General features: G+C 36.6%; 1 protein-coding gene across 2 annotated transcripts; it reads left to right on the forward strand.

The window, feature by feature from the left end:
* Positions 1–5,836: 5,836 nt before the first annotated feature.
* LOC143031747 (uncharacterized) lies at positions 5,837–15,351 on the forward strand. Of its 2 annotated transcripts, none has more exons than XM_076195977.1 (2): positions 5,837–5,975; positions 12,735–15,351. In XM_076195977.1, the coding sequence occupies exon 2, from the start codon at positions 12,863–12,865 to the stop codon at positions 14,072–14,074; it is 1,212 nt and encodes a 403-aa protein (XP_076052092.1). In that variant the 5' UTR covers positions 5,837–5,975; positions 12,735–12,862; the 3' UTR covers positions 14,075–15,351. The 2 variants fall into 2 exon arrangements, with proteins under 2 accessions (XP_076052092.1, XP_076052093.1); XM_076195978.1 differs by having other exon boundaries at positions 5,864–5,995.
* Positions 15,352–15,565: the final 214 nt, after the last annotated feature.

A 15,565-nucleotide genomic window follows, 5' to 3' on the forward strand; every position in this document is an offset into this window, starting at 1 on the left:
TATGAAATGCATATTAAATGTTTTTGTCAGTTCTGTAAAGAAGACAGTAACATCAAAAGTTCTGTTAGTGTCTTCTCTTCCAATGGTGGGATAAAATTTTATTTTACCAATGTGCTACGACATTATTGTGATATATATAGAAAGAGATAATTAGAATATATGCCTAATGATTTGTCTTATTTATGGAAAGCCAAATCTAAATGGCATTTCATATATATAAAAAAAATCTTGATGGTAATCGGAGAGGGCACACCTTCACCAACATCAGGGTCACAAAATGAAGATAATTTTGCCCACATTACAAATGATAGAACCCACTTTGTATACAATTCAAAATTTGTATGCAATCTATAAATACCAGGGTGGCAAATCTGAAAAACCCTGTTTCAGCATATCCGGATCTGACTCAAGACCAGACTTTCCACAAAATTTAATTGAAATATGTGTATAACTTTGCATAAATGTTAAATGCTGGTAAAAACATAGCTTCCTTGGTGAAGGTAATGATACATACTTAAAACATTGTGCATTTGTTTAACTGGTCCACAAAATTGAATTGAAATATGTGTATAACTTTTTTCATGAATGTTAAACGCTAGTTAAAGCCTAACTTCCTTGGTGAAGGTAATGATACACATTTAAAATAGTGTGCATTTGTTTAACGGGTCAGTATAATGACTCGCATGGGTGTGCACATACTTTGCAAAGATGGAAAGGTCTGCATACAAGCAAATTTGTGCAGTCACGTAACTAGGACCTTATATTTGCAAACATAAAAAAACAAACACATGCCCGGCTACAAAAATGTCCTTGGAGATTCTCTCGAGATATCAGTTTAAGGCTGTGATGTGACTAGGGTGGCAAGATGTCCTCCTTTAGGGAGGACAGTCCTCCCTTTCAGCACTTTGTCCTCCATCCAGCACAACCTCATGCCGGACGTGCATTTGTCCTCCTTTCTTGGGGTGTGACAAAAATACATAGATAAATAAATAACCCTAGGTATACAATAATGCCATACAATTAAATTATGTGGGAGTACCCAGGCCAAGGTCAACGTCAGAACTTGGCAGCCGAAGTAGATGGGAACAGCACAAGACCAATGTTGTGATTGTGTGATTGCATGATTCACATCTCATGCATTGGGCTGCAGTCCTGATATGACCACGGTGCAGTGTGGTTTGGTAATTAATTTATGAGGTTAAGGAGTCTGAAAATGCCAAAAAGAAGGAGGGCAGAAATACAAAAAGTAGAGGACAGAAATACAAGAAGAAATAAACCTCCAGGCAATCAATGTGAGGATACAACTAGGTTTTGTTTGTGTTGTAACTTGGTAAGAAATATTGGTATTTATTTTTTGTTGGTTGTATTAGAAGTGAAAAATATGATTCACTTTCAGTTTTTTATTATATATATATGCATATATATACATATATATACTGTATATATATATATACATATATATATATATTTAAAAAAAATGGAGAAAAGTGGGAGGTGAGCCAGCTGTTGTTTGTGAACGACACTTTGCTTGTGGCAGGATCGGTGGAGGGACTGAGGAAGTTGGTGACAGAGTTTGGGAGAGTATGTGATAGAAGAAAGCTAAAGATAAATGTGGGTAAAAGTAAGGTGATGAGATACACAAGGGGTGAAAGTGGCAATAGACTGGAAGTGAGCATAAAGGAAGAGCGACTGGAGGAAGTGGATAGTTTTAGATATTTGGGTGCAAATGTGGCAGGAAAAGGTGGAAGTAGAATGTAGATTGAGAGAAGCAATTAAATGCCTTGGTGGATTGAAGAGTGTAATGAGGAATAGACATTTGGGAATGGATGCTAAAAGGAGACTATATGAAGGAGTGATTGTGCCAACAGCACTGTATGGGGCAGAAACATGGAACATAAGAGAGGAAGAGAGGAGTTTGAATGTGTTTGAGATGAGGTGTCTGAGAAGTATGATGAGGATTACTAGGCTAGATTGAGTGAGAAATGAGGAAGTGAGGAGGAGAACAGGGGTGGAAAGGGAGTTGGGAGATAGGGTTGATGAAAGAGTATTAGGATGGTTTGGACACATGGAAAGAATGAGCAAAGAAAGACTAGTAAAAGACGTATGGAAGGCAGATGTGGAGGGAGTGAACATGAGGGGACGTCCTAGGAGGTGGTGGATGGATGAGGTGAAGGGGGCTTTGGGGAAGAGGGGAATGTCTAATGAGGAAGGACGGGAGAGGACAGAAGACAGGAGTGAATGGAGAATGGTTGTATATGGATGATGTTGTGATGCATGAGGTGGAATGGGCAGGGGGGTGGGGATGAGGTAGTATGTGTGAGCAAAATTTGACGCAGCCCGAAGGGATTTCTCCCCGTCTTCTCCTTTTATGCATGGGGGGACGGAGAGGGAGGTCGCCGATTTAACGAAGCGGTCTTGCTGTGGATGTGTTGTGTCTTGCAACACTGCTTCTGACCCAGGGCAGTGGACAGGGTGCAGGGATGACCTGTCATCCAGGAGGTGCTAAGAAAAGAGGGAGGGTGGAGGGGTGTGGAGTGTATTTAGGGATGGAATGGGTGGGAATGATTTTATGCCTTTTTTTGTTGTACCAGCACTTTAGATATTCTTTTTCTTGTTTTTGTCTTGGAACATACTTTTCCACACCTTTTTTTTTTTTTTTTATAAACTTTTGTCAAAATATTCCATTTCTCTTCCACTGTTATTTCTTCTTTGTATATTCCCTCCCAGTTTTCTTTTTGAAAGAATTCTCTTATTTGATAAAAGTTTTTTTTTTCATACATTCTTTTCTATATTGTTCATTTTTTCATGTATTTTTCCTCATTTAGTTCCAGTTCAATCAATATGTGGTCACTTTTGCGTATTGGTGTTTTATATTCAATCTTTTCCACTATTCTAGGTTCAGATGTGATTATTAAGTCTAGTCTCGATGGTTCTTCTTCATTTCTATACCTAGTGTTCTCCTGTATCCACTGTGTCATTGTTTGTTCAATAATCATCTCGAGTAGAACATTTCTTCATGAGCCGTCTCCATCCTCTACTGTCATCTCTTCCCAGCAGATTTCTTTGCAATTAAAGTCGCCCATCATAACTATTCTTCCTCCATCTTCCATTATCTTATTTAATGTTATCCTTGTGTCCTCTAACATACTTTTATGTTCACTCTCTTCCCACGAGGCTGTTTTTGGAGGCACATGATTTATCACAAACTTTCTGCTCTTCTTATCTCTGTCTTCCACTTCGATCATAATCATCTCTACTGTATTCTTTCCATATGTGACACACCTCACGTTTATATCCTTAGTCAGGAACATAACTCCACCCCCTTGCTTTGTCTCTCTGTTTCTAATCCAATAATTATATGCATTATGTCCTACGCTGTTGGGTGGTGGTGGACCTTTTAATCTCGTTTCTGCAATTTCCATTATGTCCGGTTCTTTTTCCTTCAGATAATCATTCAGCTCATTCAGTCCTGTTATTAATCCATCTATATTTGTGTAAGACACTCTTAGTTTTCTGCCACTTCCATTGTATTCTCTGATTCCCTTTTGTTTTTCTCTAGTATGTCGTATTTCCTTACTTTCATATTCACAACTCTCCAATAGAATTTCTCTTTTTCTGACTCTGTTCTCATCTCGGTTTTTTTTTTCTTAGCTTCATGTCTTTTCATTTTTTCCTCCTCTCTTTCCTCTTTTTATCCATACCTTTTTATATTGTTCACTTGCTGCTAGTTTCCCTGTTGTTGTTAAGATATTCTCTGCCATCGTTTGTGACTTGAATTTAATCTTAATTGTTCTGGTCTTATCTGGACTATACTTTTCGAGTGTATACATCTCTTCAATTTGTTTCATGATTTTAGGTTCATCTTCCTGAACTAAATCTAGTAAACTGCTTACTTCTTCTTTTTCTTCATTGATTCTTGAAGTTCTATCTCCATTCCTAATATAATTATACATTTATTTTTATCTGCTAAGTCTCTTACCAAATTCTCCTTCTGTCTCATCACTTTGATAACTGAGTCTTCAGTTCTTTCATTTGCTGTTTAATTATGTCAGTTAATGCAACTTTACTGTTTTCCCGGATTTTTTTTTCAACCCTGTGCTTCCTTTGCTATGGCCTCTTTGTTGTCTTTATTATTCCTCTTTAATTCTTCATTCTCCTCTTTTACTTCTTTTAACTGTCTTTGTAATTCTTCTATTTTATTAGTTAAATTTTTGTTCGCCATCTCTAGTTCTTCCAATTTTTCAACTCTTTACGCAATTTTGGCTACGTTACCGAACCTGTTTTCCCAATGTTCGGTCATCTTATAAAGTTTCTCCTCTCGTCTTGCCAATCGTAGGAGGTTGGTATCCCCCCCACCCTCTTTAAATCCCTGGAAACTACTATCATCACCTTCCGCTGTGCTGCTATTATCTATATTTCTAATCTTTACATTTTTGTTGATCCCGTCGTCACGAAAATAATTATTGTCGGTCCGCCTCTTGTTTACAAGACGCCTGGCCTCCTGGACCATGTCCCTCTCTTCCTCATTTCCTTCCATTTCCCTCAATAATCCCTTCCCTATCACTCCCCCACCACACCACGAGCACTCCCCTTCTCTATAAATACAATAAGGCACTTCATGGACGTTGAGATCCACGTAGATTTTTCTTTTTCATCGGTACACTAATTTTCGCCGTCAATTCGACGAAAGTGTGTGTGTGTGCGTGCGTGCGTGTGTGTGTGTGTGTGTGTGTGTGCAAGGTAACCACTTAAGAAAATAAGCAAACGGAGCAGAGCGCTTTCGTATATTACATCCTCAGTGTCAACTGGGAAAACGCAAGAGTGATTACTTTCAACAATAATTTTGTCGAAAGAAATTTAATTGAACTGCCTGGTTAAAATCACAAATGATAACAACTTTAACCTTAGCTTAGGATTGTACAAAATTGATCATTATATTTGTAAGGAAATAGTCAATAATTACAAAATGTAAGAATGCTGGACGTGTGACCCACGCCCGAAGAATTCGTCCACAACCTTTCCTGGTGTAGTTCCTTATACTCTTGTTATATATTATGTTTGCTGTACCCTCTTTCTTTGTAATTTACACTGAAGATGTAATATACGAAAGCACTCTGCTCCGTTTGTTTATTTTCATAAGTGGTTACCTTGCATTTATAAAACACACGTTCCTAGCGTTCTTATTGCAATATATATATATATATATATATATATATATATATATATATATATATATATTATATATATATATATATATATATTTCCAGAGTTTAGGTGAAGAGGAGTGCCTCAAGGTACCGTGGAAGTGCTTTGGAGATGGAAGAAACGTCTGTGTTTTGTCAGATCCTTCTTCAGTCACAATCTTAAATTGTTCTCAAACAATGCGGACGGGCCCCTTTAAAAATTTACGGTATATCTTGTGTACACTGCTTAAATAATGTAGCATAAGTAAAAAGGTACATCAAATAAAAGTATTTTACTGTGTTTCATCCATCAAAAAAGAAGGGATGCTATGTTGTCGTTTTGGGAAATATTGCTGTGAGATGAAGGGGAAGAAAACCAAGTGACGCACATGTCACCACATTACACCAGAGCTCACCACCACCACTGTACTGCATGATGTACTGAGGAGATTTTTTTTTTCATGTAGGAAAATATAACTTTGAAGTTAGAACACTAAAATTCACGTTTCTACCATTTTATAGTCTTGGTTTTATCCAAATAGCATAATCTTAAAAGTGCCTGATAATGGAGTATGAGATACTTCTGCTTAATGGCAGAGCGTAAAAAAGGAATGGTAGAACGACACCATCGTACGATGTCCATTGCCGAGAGAGTAACAGCACCCATGTTTGTTTACATATGACAACATAATCTGTCGAGACTTGAGTTATCACCGTCTCAGCTATTTGAAGATCCTGTTTTCGTGGTTGTGCTTTGTACAGGCTAAATAAGTGTGCTTTCTTCTTGAATTCGTAAGTGCAGCTATTTAAGGGTAAGGTAACCATAGTACATCCATAGTGTGTTCACATTTGTTACACTTCAATTCCCGTTTGGCAGTGTATTAGGGATTTTGAGCAGTGGTAAACGTGTTATTTATCAAGACGTTTGCCAGTTTCACAGCGGTAATTACCCATATAACTGACTAGCTCTTATCATTCTGAGTATTTTGTACTTCAGATATAAGTACCACAAACTTATGGTAACGTCAGTAGCTATTAAAAAAAAAAAAAAAAAAAAAATGGGCAAACATTTTTGTATCTATCAAAGGATTAGGTCAGGTCAGATCTGACAACTGCATTTCTTACCTCTATCACTGGCTAGCTCTTATCATTGAGTATTCTGAACCCCACATGTAAATATCGCTAATTAATAGTAATGTTGGTAGTGATTTTTAGTAAATTGAAGTTGGCAAAAATCTTTGTATAAAGATTTTTCACTGGTCTCATAGCTGCAATTCTTACCTATCATTGGCTAGCTCCTATCATGATTTTGAGTATTTTGAGGCCTATATATAAATACTGCAATTTAATGTCAGTAGGAATTTCAAATATAAATTGAGATTGGCAATCATCTTACATTTATCAACGTGTATAGTTTTTGCTTACATAGTTATTACATTCTTATTAAGATATGGAGCTTCATCTTGTCTTCCTCTGTCCGAAAATAATTGATGAAGTTCACTGTGAATTTAGCATGCACTGATATTCTTGCAAGTAAAATCTTTATATTGACTCCAGAAGCCCAAGTCATTGCATTACACTGTATTCTGAGTAGTTATACTGGTTTATTTTTAGAAGTGCACATCAAAATGTTATAGGAATAAGAAATTAGAAGAAATCTTGTAAATTATAATACATCTACATAATACATATTTTTCTTGGTGGATATAAATAACAAAAAAAAAAAACCTTGCTTAAAGCAAATACAGTACCTAATGGAGCTGTGACAATAGATTTGAGATGCCTTGTTGTCATCTGCCCAGTCCTGTCAATGTCAATTTGATGATGGTGATGACTACATTGTGTACTGGGTGTTCTCCCACTCCAAGTGGCATCATATTTTTGAAACCATTCTATGGAGCTGAGCTTCATGCTTTTCTTGAAGCTGTGAAGCTCCTCAACACCCTACAGTCTCATTGGATGTTAAAACCGGCTGTCAACATCCCTGATGATGACAACCCTGATGACCTCTAGCATTACAGGTACCATATTACTAAATGCAGGGTAGGTTAGATGAAGTTGTCATACTTTAATTTCTTTTACTGCCTCATCTATCAAAATAAGGATAGTGTCTCAAGTACTCATCACAGCTCCATTCAATAGTGTACCACTTTTGGCATCTTTTTCTGTTATCGATTTCTGCCCAGAGAAGCATATATTATGTCGATGTATCATAATTTACAAACTTGATATATGACTTTCTATTGCTATATTGTTTAGGTGTGCATGCCTTAAAAATTTCCATTATACGTTCCCAATTGTAATCTTAGATACTGGATGCAGGTCATTTGACCTATTGACCACTGCTAGTGATGTGATTATAAATATGCTGCCATATTGGAGGACAAACCATGAGCAAGAAAGATCTCTTCATGCTGATGATTTCCTGTTTTTCATATGTAAGAGGCCATTATAAAGATAGAGAACAAGGTTGGGGATCAAATGAATTGGCACTGTACTCGATGTAAAATAGGATATGGGAATATACTGCAAGCAGTTAAGACCCTAGTAGTGAAGCAAGTTAAACTACTTGAGAGACAAGATAGGTTTGAGCAAGAAGTAAAGGAACGGCTTGAAGGTATTACTGAAATAGTTAACACTAAAGTTAATAAAGATAATGTACAGTGTATTAACCCCTTCCATACGGTGCCGCATACATAGGCGGCATGAGGAGCAAGTGGATACACGAGGCTGCCATATTGGCGTCTTGATTATATTTATTGTAGTTGCCCCTGCGTTTTTACATACTCTTTAAACTGTCTTTAGTCACATTTTCTATGGTTCTCAAAATTCACGGGTGAAAGAGAGAACGATCGATATAAGCGGTGACTATATTTTATGATGCGAGTATTATTACGACACGTCGTACAGCTGGCAGCGGCTGCTGCCCGCGAGATTTAAGCCCCGTACTGAAGAGGTTAATAAGAAAATACTGGAACATGCTGTTCCTGAAATAACAAAAAAGGTGTTGCCAGAACTTTCAGAATCAAGGTTAGCCAAAAAAATTATAACAAAAGAAAGAAAAAATGGAGGAAGTGGACAAAAGATTACACGATAAGTGATTGATGATTAAAAGAAACGAGGAACTGGAACAAAAAAGTAGGCAGTGCAATCCATGCAGGTAGTGGACAAAATCAAGAAGTATCTGTAAGCCATAGTGTACAAGAATCAATCAAGATATTCAGGGATGAGGAATCCAGGAAATGCAATCTTATAATGTATGGTGTGCCAGAAAGTAGAGATGACGATGGTAAAAAAAAAGATCTGAGGAAGACTGGAAATTTATAGTGGAAATGTGTCACATTGGTATATGGATGAACATCAGTAATAACAATATTCTAATAGCATTCCACTTGCGAAAGAAGAGTGCGAAATGAAACTGCAGCCTAGATAAAATCATGTCCATTACTTGTTGGTTTTGAAAGTCTGAGAACAAAGATCGAGGTACTAAGAAAATTGAAAATGGCTACAGTAATGGAAGAATACAGTAAAATATATAAGCAACAAGACTTGTCTCCTACTCAGAGAGCTGAACTGAAGGATCTGGTAGAGCAGGGAAAAGAGTGGAAAGTTAATGATGCATCAGGAAATATTTTGTGCAGAGTACAAGGGCCTCCAGGATACATGTGGATAAAAAAAAAATCAGGAAGCACCAAACCTAACAACAAAATCATCAAGCATCAGACTTAGGATAACTGATACACAGAAATTTTTATTCTGGTATACAAATGCAGAATCATTGGTAAACAAAATGGAGAAACTAAGTTAAGAATGAAAAAATATATATATATAATAGCAATAGTGGAAGTGAAACCTAAGAGTACCAGATCTAAATTGACTAAAGCTAAAATTCAAATACAAGGGTATGAATTGCTAAACCAAGACCTTACACAGGGAATGGGTAAAGGGGTTATTATGTATGCAAAATATTATATCTATGCAAAAGACTGATACAATACAATTCCATGAATCACTATGGGCCACTCTACACAGTTGGGAGATGGCGATAACCTTTTGATCGATGTAATATACAAGAGTCCTGCAATTACTAATGAAGGTGAAGAAAGTCTGATGCAAATGTTAAAAGGACTAGCAAATATTGAGTATTCTTACATTCTTCCAATAGGGGACTTTAACTATCCAAGGATTAACTGGGAAGATTGGACCACACCAAGAGGAGAATACACTAGTGAATTTTGTTTTGTGAAGGTCCTATGGTATGCATATTTATATCAACATGTCAAAAAAGCTACAAGGGGCAGAGGAACAAATATACCAAGCTTGCTAGATCTTGTAATTACAAATGAAGAAGATATGGTAGATGGTGTTGAGATTACAGCACCACTAGGCAAGAGCGACCACAATATGCTCGAGATTAACTACAACTGCTATACTAAACAATATAGAAATATTTGTAAAACATACCTATATGACAAAGATGACTGCTCTGCCATGAAGACTTATGTGTCAGAAGAATGGGTGCACCAGATTAGGGAAGCGGATGGCTTAGAACATCAGTGGCTGCTGTTCAAGGAGAAAAAGAAACGGTGACAAGGGACACACCAACTAAAGTATTCTCTGAACTTTCAGCAATGAAAGACAAATCTAATTTAGACATAATATAGAATATATAAGAAACACAGATGTTGGCAAAGATACATGGAAATTCAATATCATAACAAATATAAGAAATACATGAGGCAGCGAAATAAAGTTAAGAAATTGCTACCTATGTAATAATAGGAGATAGAAAATTGTGTAGCACAAGCAAAAAAGAATCTTAAGAAATTTTGGAAGTATGTCAAGAGTAAGCTGAATACTACAACTAACATTTCTGATCTTGAGGATGAAATTGAAAGGAGTAAGATTCTGTACACAATTGATATAGAGAAAGAACAAACATTACCCATTTTTTTTTTTTTTTTTTTCATTAGTCTTTACTAGGGAAAGTGATACTGATGATCTGACCTTTGAGCAGTGAGTTCCAGAAATTAGCCAGCTCAACCAAGTTGAGATATCACAGGAAGTAGTGCTGCAACATCTGACAAACTTGAAAATTGACAGTCACCAGGATCTGACTCAATTCATCCAAGAGTGCTATGAGAGATGAGCCATGAGATAAGTGAGGCTCTATCTATTATTTACAACAACACTCCAGAGCAGCAGAATACCAATGGACTGGAAGACAGCCAATATAAGTGCAATTTTTAAAAAGGGTAATAAAAGAAGAGCTGAAAACTACAGACCAATAAGTCTCACATGCATTACTTGTAATATATTGCAAAGATATTCATATTATGTACTTAATCATATGAAGGAGAATAATTTGCTAAGCAACAAACGGTACAGATTTATTGAAGGGTGTCCCACAACTCTAGAAGTACTTAAGGTGCATTTGACACAGTCCACCACAACAGACTTTTGACCAAACTAAAAATGTATGGAATAACTGTACAAATATACAGATGGCTTGAGACATTCTTACTTGGAAGAAAGCAAAGAGTTATTGTTAATGGAGAAGAATGAATGGAAAGAAGTGTTAAGTGGGATACCACAAGGAAGTGTTTTAGGACCAGCGCTAACCAGTTGGTGGGAAATATGGCTTTGGATTTGGTTGAGGTTATTTTGAGTGTATTTGTGGTGAGACAGGTGTTGAATGTGTAGGTATGGCTATTGTACTTCTTTGGCTATATATTTACCTAGTTGTATTATACAGGAAGGGAGCTATGCTCGTGGTGACCCGTCTTTGTATCTTTCAGCATCAAGTTTATTCTTAAAATCATGAATAATATTTGCACACACTGTTTTTTCATCTAAGTTATTCCATATATCCAGCATTCTGTGAAGGAAGCTATTCTTTTTCCTATCTCTTCTATAGTTGTCCTTTTTGAGTTTCTTTTCATAACCTCTTGTTTTTCCATTGTCATTTTTAGTAAATCTTTTCTGTCAAGGATTTTCATTCCTTTCATGATTCTATATATAGTCAGTAGATCACCTCTTTCTCTTCTTTGCTCTAGTGTTTGTAGTTCTAGCTTCAATAATCTTTGTTCGTATGTTAATTTGGAAAGAGCTGGTGCCAACTTTGTTGTTGCTCTCTGTATTCTTTCTAGTTTCCTTATATTCTTTTTAGTACTGGGTGTCCATAGTGTCACTGCATATTCCAGTTTTGGTCTAATCAATGTGACTAACATTATTTTTCTCATTTCTTCATCCAAGTATTCAAATGCCACTTTCATTGACCTTAGTAGGTTGTATGTTTCACCTCCTATTTTGTTTATATGTCTGTCCGGTGTCATGTCATTGCTGATTATCACTCCAAGGTCCCGTTCCGAGTGCACTTTTTTAATTTCATTGTCACCAATTTTGTAATTTTTTGAAATTCTGTTTTTGCTATTACCAAACTCCATTATGCTACACTTCTTGATGTTAAAGTTCACCTCCCACTTTTGAGTCCATTTCCAGATTGTGTCCAGGTCTGATTGTAATGAGTCACAGTCCTCATTTGTTGGTACTTTCTTTAATATTTTTGCATCATCTGCAAAGAAATTCATATATCATTCAACTCCTTTGTCCATGTCGTTTGCATATATGGCAAACATGATTGGAGCCAGTACTGACCCTTGTGGAACACCACTTATCATTTCTTCCCATTTCGAGTATTTGTGCCATATGGTGTGTGCATGTAATTATCACATCTTTGTAGGAAGAGATTTGTATTTGTGAGGTGTGGTACGTGGGTATATCATGCATGTATAGGTTAAAGGTGGGGGAAAGGACTGGGCCCTAAAGCACTCCGTTCCTAAACTTTCTAATGTGCTATGATTGGTATGTGACACATTAGCATTTCTATTTACCAAATAATATGTCATGATTGTTGAAATTGTTTTAGTAGGTATCTCTGATTTTTTTCTATTAGACAAACAGGTATTTTACTAAATGTGAAAAGAAAGAAATATGGAAAACACCTCTACATTTTTTTTGCTTAATCGTATTTGTTATGGTGTACTTAATAACACAGGTACACTATTTACCAGTATATTTAAAGGGATGTGACTTGCATCACTTATTTGAGTCAGATGAGTGACATGAACTGAATAAACCTTACTAGAGTAGGTCCTATTTAGATTCAGATCTAATGAGTTGAAACATGGAATGTTATTGAGTTATATCAAAATATGACTGCTGTGGCAGCTGTTAGGTCATTCTCCATTTCCAAATCTCGTGACTTGAGGAAAAACCGAGAACAAAATTTGAGTCATTCGAGTCATAGTGGGGTGAGTATGCATGTAGGCTTTGGGTGATTTTTAGCTTATTTTTAATGAAAAAGTAGAATGCAATATTTCATAGCACAACATTTCTATCTATTTTATGTTAGGTGTTGGCAACTACAAGGCCTTTGTTTAGGTACAAACGGATTTGAGTATGAGATTCTATGTGTATGAAGCATCCACCACCCTATTACAGTGTATCATTATTATTATTATAATTTTTTTTTCTTTTCTTTTTGTCCAGGATGAGGGTACCTATCACCATATCTTTGGAAGAGCTATCCGTAAATTCCATACATGTAATACAATGATAAGGACCCAGTGTTACATCTGCAAAACAGCTATATCACAAATCATCTTAGATATTGTTTGATGAACCATACTAAAGAGAAGCCTTTCCAAAGTGACCTGTGCGATTCTACTTTCACAGAAAAGGGTGATCTCAAATGGAACAAAATTCACCTCAAAAGTCATGCGATGACCCACACAGGAGGAAGCCCTTCCAGTGTGACCTGTGATTCTGCTTTCTCAAAAAAGGATGGTCTCACAAAGCATATGAGGACCCACACAGGAGAGAAGCCTTTCCAGTGTGACCTCTGCAATTCTGCTTTTTCAGTAAAGAGTAATCTCACATCGCATAAGAGGACCCACACAGGAGAGAAGCCTTTCCAGTGTGACCTTTGTGATTCTGCTTTCTCACTAAAGGTTTCCCTCACACAGCATATGAGCACCCACACAGGAGAGAAGCCTTTCCAATGTGCTCTGTGCGATTCTGCTTTTTCACGAAAGGGTCAATTCACAGTGCATATGAGGACCCACACAGGAGAGAAGCCTTTCCAATGTGACCTCTGCAATTCTGCTTTTTCACAAAAGGGTCATCTTAGAGAGCATATGAGGACCCATACAGGAGAGAGGCCTTTCCAGTGTGACATATGTGATTTTGCTTTCTCTAAAAAGTATTCTCTCAAACAGCATATAAGGACCCACACAGGAGAGAAGCCTTTCCAGTGTGACTTCTGCAATTCTGCTTTTTCAGAAAAGGGTAGTCTCAGAGAGCATATGAGGACCCACACAGGAGAGAAGCCCTTCCAGTGTGACCTCTGCAATTCTGCTTTTTCACAAAAGGGTCAATTCACAGTGCATATGAGGACCCACACAGGAGAGAAGCCTTTCCAGTGTGCTCTGTGTGATTCTGCTTTCTCAGTAAAGGATGGTCTCACAAGACATATGAGGACTCACACTGGAGAGAAGCCTTTCCAGTGTGCTCTGTGTGATTCTGCTTTCTCAGTAAAGGATGGTCTCACAAGACATATGAGGACTCACACTGGAGAGAAGCCTTTCCAGTGTGCTCTGTGTGATTCTGCTTTCTCAGTAAAGGGTCATCTCACAAGACATATGAGGACCCACACAGGAGAGAAGCCTTTCCAGTGTGACCAGTGCAATTCTGCTTTTTCACTAAAGCATTCTCTCACACAGCATATGAGGACCCACACAGGAGAGAAGCCTTTCCAGTGTGACCTGTGTGGTTCAGCTTTCTCACAAAAGAGGTCTCTCAAATGTCACATGGTGACTCACACTTGTTAAAAATTCTAGACCTGTGCAATGAATGATGTACCCTAAAAGCTGTGTGCCTGTAGGCATGCACACATGCTTTACAACAAATGCACAAAGGGGAAAAAATTATGTGCACATAAGGTATTCAAGATGATTTTTTTTTTTTCCAATTAGATAATTTTATTGTATAATTTTATAATTCAAAACCAGAGAAAAGTGTGATTTTGAGAATCTGTCAATGACCTTATGTGCAATTTCTTAATTTCATGTGTAGCTTTGAGATTGTACTGTGATGGTTATTCATCACCAATACTTGCTCAGTTGAGTGAATTAAATCAAGAAGCATGTATCAGTTTCACCGCCCAAATATAATAGTCCTGGTGGCCTGATAATTGTGAATACTTGATACGATTCCATTTTTTTTCATGTATCAAATTGTATTAGAAAAAGAAAAAGAAATCAGTAGATTTTCCTACAAAGACCTACTCTTCAAGAATAACAACATTTTAACCAAAGAGAATACTGTTGAAAAAATAGGCAGCTGAGCTTTGGTAAATAGTGCACAGAGACATGGAATCAAATAAAAACAAACAAACCGTTAAGGGGAATCCCATTTGGATATGCTTGTGAGAGTGAAAAGCTACCAATTATATAGAAATTCAATAAATTTAGGTAATGTGTATAGGGAGTGGGGGAATGTGAAAGATAGAAGAGAGAAGAAATAGATAGGAGCTAGAAATAAACAAGCTGAGAATTAGTAATGGACTTGTGTGTTTTTGTAGCTATTTGCAAAATTAGAAAGTTTAAATAAAGGTAATCAGTCATCAGTGTTATTTTTTTTTTACTTCATTCTGTACCAGCCAGATAGATATGAAATGCATATTAAATGTTTTTGTCAGTTCTGTAAAGAAGACAGTAACATCGAAAGTTCTGTTAGTGTCTTCTCTTCCAATGGTGGGATAAAATTTTATTTTACCAATGTGCTACGACATTATTGTGATATATATAGAAAGAGATAATTAGAATATATGCCTAATGATTTGTCTTATTTATGGAAAGCCAAATCTAAATGGCATTTCATATATATAAAAAAAATCTTGATGGTAATCGGAGAGGGCACACCTTCACCAACATCAGGGTCACAAAATGAAGATAATTTTGCCCACATTACAAATGATAGAACCCACTTTGTATACAATTCAAAATTTGTATGCAATCTATAAATACCAGGGTGGCAAATCTGAAAAACCCTGTTTCAGCATATCCGGATCTGACTCAAGACCAGACTTTCCACAAAATTTAATTGAAATATGTGTATAACTTTGCATAAATGTTAAATGCTGGTAAAAACATAGCTTCCTTGGTGAAGGTAATGATACATACTTAAAACATTGTGCATTTGTTTAACTGGTCCACAAAATTGAATTGAAATATGTGTATAACTTTTTTCATGAATGTTAAACGCTAGTTAAAGCCTAACTTCCTTGGTGAAGGTAATGATACACATTTAAAATAGTGTGC

The sequence above is a fragment of the Oratosquilla oratoria genome, chromosome 12 (assembly GCF_046742065.1).
Source record: "Oratosquilla oratoria isolate Oo_2021 chromosome 12, ASM4674206v1, whole genome shotgun sequence".
In the NCBI taxonomy this organism is placed as follows: Eukaryota; Metazoa; Arthropoda; class Malacostraca; order Stomatopoda; family Squillidae; genus Oratosquilla; species Oratosquilla oratoria.

Coding starts and splice junctions, on each gene's coding strand:
- LOC143031747 (XM_076195977.1), top strand. CDS start 12,863: ATGAACCATACTAAAGAGAAGCCTTTCCAAAGTGACCTGTGCGATTCT.